Source organism: Alosa sapidissima, chromosome 13 (genome assembly GCF_018492685.1).
Source record: "Alosa sapidissima isolate fAloSap1 chromosome 13, fAloSap1.pri, whole genome shotgun sequence".
NCBI lineage: Eukaryota > Metazoa > Chordata > Actinopteri > Clupeiformes > Clupeidae > Alosa > Alosa sapidissima.
In genome coordinates, this window is record NC_055969.1 from 36569125 (window position 1) to 36577001 (window position 7877).

Below are 7877 nucleotides of genomic sequence, written 5' to 3' on the forward strand. Positions count from 1 at the left end.
TATGCTACTGAGACCTTGAATTTCCCCTGGGGATCAATAAAGTATCTATCTATCTATCTACAGAGGGCAAGCAACATAAGTCACCTGTGCAGTCCTCCACAATTTGGCAATCGACTAGGATGAGCCCCGTTTCCCTCAGCCACAAGGTATTCGATTTGAGGACTTTAATACTTCTGATGGGCCTGATGCTGCTGATCTAGCAGGCAGACAGTGCATTTTGCCAAGCCATGATTGCTAACCATTTCAGTTAAAGCAACACCATGGAGTTTTTCAACCTTCACAATATATTTCCAAGACCCTTTTGATGGTACATCGACTTACAATAGGTTGAATGACACATCTGCCATAGCCTGACGGGGTCTGTATCGCTTTTACTGGCACTACGGAACTTCGGGGTTCTGGTAGTAACCCGAGCACAAAAAGAACTACAAAATTCGACTGCTTTACGGCATACCTCACTTCCCCCACCACCCCCCATTTCCTCAAATTTGGACGTGAGAGGCCAACTAGCATTTGTTTGCCGGCTGGTATAGCATGTGTATGTTGTCATGGCCGAAGCAGCAACGAAACCGAAGAAGGCAAAGGTTTTGTCGGAGGAGACTAGGAAGAGAAAAAGGGAGAGTGACAAAATCAAAGGCCGGACGAGGAATAATATTGGTCCAGCGTTCGCTCGCTGGCGTGAGCTAACGGAGGAGGAGGGGTGCCTGACCGATGCTGACTTGGCTGTCATGCTGTTGGACTAGTAGGCTAAGTATAGTAGTAGAAGACAATACTGCTTCCCAACTGTAGGGGGACCCCGAGAGCAAAACTTACATGGTGTTGCTTTAAAGTAGAGGTCTGATTTTTCAGTCCCGCAACCCGCAATATTCTGTCCCGCTCCCGCATTAATGTGTCATTTTTAGTCCCCCTCCCGCCCGCTTCTGTCACATGATGTCCCGCTCCCCCCCGCTAAAGCCCGCATGCAGGAGGGACAGCCTATTCAGCTTTTCTTTCTGTCTCACGAAAGGAGCACACACACCTGAGAAAGACTCCAGATGTCAGTTTCTTGGTTCTGAATGTAAGCTAACAACTGAAGTAGGCCTAGTCTGGTGCCCTCTTCCTCTGTCATGCTTTCGATTTCGAGTTTTGACAATGAGCAGCAGGAACAAATTGAACCCACGTAAACGACAATATAGGCTATAGGCCTGCTATCCATCAGTTATGCTTAAACCCCGTTATTTAATGCTGCCTAACAGAACATCCAGCTGAACTATAGTTATGAACACTACTTTAATCATTTCCATATTTAATTTTACGCACATATTTAATTTGCGGGAGTGCAGTGAATCATCGGTTTGTCCGGCACCCGCGAACGCACCTCTCTAATCCCGCCCACTCCTGCAAAGAGCCTTTAAAAGTTGTCCCGCGCCGCACTCTTTTGCGTCGGGACCCGCGGGTCTACTGCGGGAGTGCAGACCTCTACTTTAAAGGACAATTCCGGTGCAAAATGAACCTAGGGGTTAATAACACATATGTACCAAGTTCGTTCGTTCTCTGGGATATGTTTTCATGCTAATCGAACGTGACCAGTTTTACCACAAACCGCTAATTAGCGTTTAACGCTAGTCTTCAGGGCAAACGCAAAGTAAAAAGAAATTTCTATGTCTATACCACTAACAAGGCTCAAAATAGCACCACACTTCCACGGTAGCATAATGAGGGGCCTTACATGTAAACTGAAGCAATGAGAACTTTGTAAGTGTACAGACAGTTTATTAAAAAGATAGTTTAGAAACAGTACCGTTCACATATACAGGCTGGCGCCTGGCATCTTGGGAAAACAGTCAAGTGACAGTTCAGCTTGCATTGCTCCAGTCCAACGTCACTTGCTGCTCAGGACACAAACAGTGCTGTCTTGCTGCTCAGGCCGCTTGGGTGTGTGTAAGCTGTGAATGAAGCTTAGCAGGCACTCAGTGGACACCTGCTGTGGGGTCCTTCCTGTGTGTGGGAGTTTTGGGAAAGAAGGCGGCCCGGGGCAGGGGGGTTTATATCGGGGGTGGGGGTGGGGGGGGTTGTCTGATTCTCCCCAGGAGTGCCAGCAGCTGTTTGAGCACAGTCAGCCATCTGCCCTGTTGCCATGCCGAATTTGTGGAACATTCAACAACCCCCCCCCCCCCCCCCAAATACCCCATCCATCCGAGTGTTGGCTTGCCTCCTTACTGCCCCCCCCCCCCCCCTCACTAATCCCACCACCATGTACTCTTGCCACCTTTACCCCTCCTCTTCTCTTCATTACACACACACACACAAATGCACACACAGGCCATTATACACACACACACACACTTGCACAGACAGACACTCTACCACTTCCTCTCCTTGTTGTTCTGGTAGCCGGGATACGTGGTGGTTCCCTAGCAACTCTGGGGCGGGTGGGAGGAGCCAGAGACTTGGTGTTGCTAGTCGCTCGTGGAGGGAGACGGATTAGTCAAACAACAGCTGAGGCCAGGTGTGTGTGTGTGAGTGTGTGTGAGTTGTGAGGCCTTCCCTCCCCTCTGCTGCTGGTGTGGGGCTGTGTGTGCATTTGTGTGTGTATGTGTGTGTGTGTGTGTGTGTGTGTATGTGTGTGTGAGGTGTCATGTTCCTGCTCAAAAACAGGCCTTTGTCAGAAGCGCGTTGATCCGACCCAATTCTCTCTGTCGTTGTTGAGTAGCCGATGATGGACACAGTATGTATGGCCACACACCTGCAGGCGCACCTGGTCAGAACCACGCTGATCTGACCCAAACAAGCGACCCCGTTGACCCCGTTGACCCCGTCCCAGTAGTAGGAGAGGAAGTCATTCCAGAGGATCTGGGGAAACGGGCCGGACTCTAAACTCTCGATACAAACAAGCACTGTGTCCACATGACTGCTGCAGCCTGGACCAACGGACACACACACACACACACATGCACGCGCACACACACACATACACACACACACATGCACGCACACACACATGCACGCACACACATGCACGCGCACACACACACACACACGCACGCGCACACACACACACACACATGCACGCACACACACATGCACGCACACACATGCACGCGCACACACACACACACACACATGCACGCGCACACACACACACACACACACATGCACGCGCACACACGCACACACACACACATGCACGCACACACACATGCACGCACACACACACATGCACGCGCACACACACACACACATGCACGCACACACACACGCATGTTTTGGGATGAGCAGATGGGGCAGCTGGGAGATTAGAGTCTCAAACCAGCGTACTGCCCACGGCTCTCCCAGCGTACTCTCCCCCTCCCTCCCCCCCTCCCTCCCAGCGTACTCTCCCCCTCCCCCCCTCCCCCTCCCTCCTCTCTTCCTGCTCTCTCCATCAAGCGTTTGTTATTGTCGGTCATTTCGCACTGCTGAAACGGCCTGGTCACACACACACACTCACACACACTGACACACATTCACACACTTGCATGTGCAAAGACACACACACACACACACACAAACACTGTTACAGTAATCATAATATATGTATTAATATGAATAATGAAGATGAAACAATGTAATATTTTTCAACCAGTTGGATGATTTTATTGAACTTGAGCAAATGACACCAAATGTTTTTCTTTCTCTCTAATTTCTCTTTCACTTGCTATCTTAGGAGATGTGTTGGACTTGTAAACAGTGAAAATGATAAAATACATTTTGTAAAACTCCTTACAAGCAGTGTATGAGCAGGAGTGGGCAGGCGTAGGGCCTACTGCTCCCCACTTTAAAACAATACATGTCATTTTAGAGCTTTGAGTCTCTCCTATGTACATAGATACAGATACATCTCATGGAGCGCCATGAAACAGAAACATCATGTTCTCCTTTTTTTTATTCTTTTTTCACTTTGTTTATTTATTTAAGAATTATATTTACATCCGTTTGTCCCGGCTGCCAGCTGCCAGGATTAACACAGTTAGAATAATAACGTTTAAAATCAGGAATCTACTTTGCTCTTGTTTGTGTGTATTTACCTTAACTGTAAATCAAACTTCAAGCTGAATTTTTGCAACTAAACTCTTACAAATAAAGTTAAAACAGAGTTCAATCCATTGTCTTTCTCATAAAAATCTAAACTTATCCAAAAATAAAAAGGAAAAACAGAAGGATAAAAAAGAAGAAAATCATATTGCACTTAAATCAGGATAGTCGTCCGCTCAGCAGTGGACACTGGGAGCGATCTGGCCCAGGGCCGGCTCTGATGCGGCGCAGCTCTGGCGCGTATCCGGCCCAGTGCCGGCTGCTGCTGGGGAACGGCCCTGTGTCTGTGGTTAAGGAACAAGGAGCTTTCAGCTGAGTGCAGTGGAGTGCATCCAGCAGGGGTCAAATAAATAGGCAAACTGTACAGGTCAAGCGTTTTCTCTTCTTTCTCCTTCTCTTTGTTATTTATCTCAGTCAAAAGGGCAGTTAGCGGTCAGCTTTGCCCTCCCTGTCGTCTATGGAGTGCAGGTCTGACCCTGTCAAAACAGGACAGGACAAACCTCTTCATGTGAAAAAAGAGAGAAAGCAAAAGCAAAAGCTGGGAAGCTTCATAGTCGAGTGCGCTTGAGTCCTGAGAATACTGCCATGTCAAGCTCTGCAGGGAGCTGCAATGAAGCTTATCGGCCCTACGGAGCAAAGCCAGGCATGGGGTCGGGTGTGCAGTCTTAAGCCATATAGACAGGCGGATGGTCCGTGTCCAGGCATGGGGTCGGGTGTGCAGTCTTAAGCCATATAGACAGGCGGATGGTCCGTGTCCAAGGGGGGGAGGTGGGGGGGGGGGAGTGGCACTCCTCCGTCACACAGTTTGGTCCTTCCATCCGTTTTTTTATTCTTTCTCTCTGAGCTCCGACCATCATTAGTCTAGTCAGGAATGACCAGCTACACCCCCCCACACTGTGAGAGGGCCGTGGCTGCCGCTACGCTTGCGGAGGGAGTGCTGTGCTTGGGAACACAAGTGCATCTTGGGAGGTGGAGAGAATGGGGGGGGGGAAGCTGTGTGGGCTTTGCGCTTGTTTTGTTTTTCTTTGTTTGTTTTTGAGTTGAGCTCACGTCACGTCAGAAGGCTGCGTGTCTGTCTCCTCTCTTCTGCCAGGGCAGACCAGACGCCATTTACACAGTCAGGAAAGCGTTTGTTGTGTGTGTGTGTGTGTGTGTGTAGTGAGGGGCGAGTTGAGTGGTGGTCTCTGCGTCGTCCCAACGGCGCCTCCTCAGGCTGTTTGCAGGAGAGGCAGCGGAGAAGGCCCAGAGAAACAACACCAACAAACCAAACCAAACAAACCAACAAACAATCAGTAGAAGCAAACAGTGGCGGACTGTCTCTCTGGTCTTCAGGAGTCTTCATCCCTCTCCCCTCCTCAGCTCCCACTCCAGCGTGTCCGGGAACTTAAATAAATGTAAAAAAGTGAAAAGAGCAATAATGTTCATGTCAGTCACTATGGCAACGTGTCTCCATCAGACCTGTGCTCTTCCTCTCCATCCTCCAGTCCACGTTTGTAAACAGCACCGCCTCCTCTCCTCTCCTCTCCTCTTCCCTCCGCATCCACCACTCCATCACCTCGTTAGTCCCCTGTCACTCAACATCTCAGATGGGATGCAATGACGATGATGATGAAGATGATGATGATGAGAAGTTGACAAAGAAGCGGAAACTTTAAAAAGGAAGAAAGCCTCCTCCCCTTCTCCTCCCCTTCCTTTCTTTCTTTCTTCCTCTCTCTCTCTCTCTCTCTCTCTGGGAGAGTTCCCGCTCCCGTTGTGTGTTTCCTCGTCCGCTCTCTCGTCGGCTCTACGAGGACGAGGAGGTAGTGGACGCGCTGCTGGCCTTCTTCTGGTTGACCAAGTCCAGGTAGAGCTCGGAGCGCAGGAAGCGTGGGTAGGAGTCCTTCTCCATGAGGCCGAATATCCGGCGCTGCGCCAGCTCGAAGCAGGAACGTGTGATGTTCTGCAGGTTTTCCTTGGTGTGCTCCCTGGTGTACGAGTCCAGGTTCACCTGGAGAGGAACAGAGAGTCGGGTTAGTCACAGAATCACACTTAGAACCCCTCTGAGCGCTCGACACCACTGGACCCCACTCGACCCCACTGGACCCCACTGGACCCCACTGGACCCCACTGGCCTGTTCTAGATTCCTGTGTCTACCTTCAGAGGCCCAGCAACACTTGGCCGGGACCATGCTGCTATGAACATGAACAGAGCAGACTCTACTCTCCTGTGTGTGTGTGTGTGTGTGTGTGTGTGTGTGTGTGAGTGTGTGTGTGGCTGGGACCATGCTGCTATGAACATGAACAGAGCAGACTCTACTCTCCTGTGTGTGTGTGTGTGTTGTGTGTGTGTGTGTGTGGCTGGGACCATGCTGCTATGAACATGAACAGAGCAGACTCTACTCTCCTGTGTGCGTGTGTGTGTGAGTGTGTGTGTGTGTGTGTGGCTGGGACCATGCTGCTATGAACATGAACAGAGCAGACTCTACTCTCCTGTGTGTGTGTGTGTGTGTGTGTGTGTGTGTGTGTGTGTGTGTGTGTGAGTGTGTGTGTGTGTGTGTGGCTGGGACCATGCTGCTATGAACATGAACAGAGCAGACTCTACTCTCCTGTGTGCGTGCGTGCGTGCGTGCGTGTGTGCGTGACCACTCGAGCTAAATGGCGAAAGAGGGAAGGGGCCAAAGTGAGGCTTGATTTGTCAGGTATGACCTCACATCCTCAGGTATGACCTCACATCCTCCACGGTTGAAGGCTTCCTTCTGGGAACGAGCCGTTGAGATGAGTTCTCATCCCATTAATCTCACTACATCTTCTGCAAGATGGATTGTAAAGGCAAAAAGCAGAGCAGATTCTGACTGGCTGACTGTTTCTTGATGTGAATCCACACGAAACGATTGGACTGATCTCCAGAGGACACTGTCAGCTACGAAGGGCCTCACGTGGAGGAAAGAGTTTTATCAAGACAGGTTCCTTTGCACCAGGACAAATCCACCAAAAATTCTATTTGCTAGAATTAATGCTGAGTGCTGGGTGCAAATATCTCCTTAAAAGCTGGTGCAGGAAAGCAGTGTACCACACACACACACACACACACACACACTGAGGTATGAGGCTTGGACAGAGCGGTCATGGCTTTTATGTTCTTTTTGCTTACCTCTTTGCATGACTGGATGGCGATGTATTCAGCAAATATCTTTTTGGCTTTGGATGCCATCTTAGATTGGGATTTCACCTTCTTGTAATCCTCACATGCCAACCAGAATTCCAGATTCTCCTCGCTGAACTCCGTGCGTAGGAATGCTCTGAAGGCGGCCAGTCCATCTGAACAAGAGAGAGAGAGAGAAAAGAAACTTGTTATTAGCAGGTTAAACATCAAGTGAGAGGGAACCCTTTTGAGCTGACACACTGCATTCCAGACAAGCTGAAGCAACCAGGGGGGAGTTTAGTCACGTCCACGTCTGTCAGCGCTAACGCTAGCTGGCAACGCTAACGCTAGCGCATCCGGCCCCCACCCACCCCACACCTTTCTACCCACACTGACTAAGACCAACATCACAATCCACCCTCTGCAGGGTGCTTACACACAGTTTCCAGTGTGGCGGTGACGCTAACACAGACAGAGCTAACACAGACGGCACTAACACAGACAGCGCTAACCCCAACAGCGGCAGTGCTGGTCAGCTTAGCCAGCCTGAGCTGAGCTAAATTCCCTTCCTTTGGCGTAAACACACCACACATGCTGCTTACTGCCTTTTTCTGTTAACTTTTTCTCTTTTTTTCGGTTTGGATACTTGCTAAACAAATTGAGGAAAAGACATTGGGAGTCGGACAAAAACAAAAGAATACGA

At 49.8% G+C, this 7877-nt stretch overlaps 1 protein-coding gene across 1 annotated transcript in view; it reads right to left on the reverse strand.

Annotated features, from left to right (window-relative positions):
* Positions 1-3590: 3590 nt before the first annotated feature.
* The window catches only part of rgs3a (regulator of G protein signaling 3a), a 354944-nt gene continuing 350657 nt past the window's right edge, over positions 3591-7877 (reverse strand). Inside the window, 2 exon segments of the mRNA XM_042059506.1 lie at positions 3591-6040; positions 7184-7350. Coding sequence (XP_041915440.1) covers positions 5837-6040; positions 7184-7350 — 371 coding nt within the window. The 3' untranslated portion in view covers positions 3591-5836.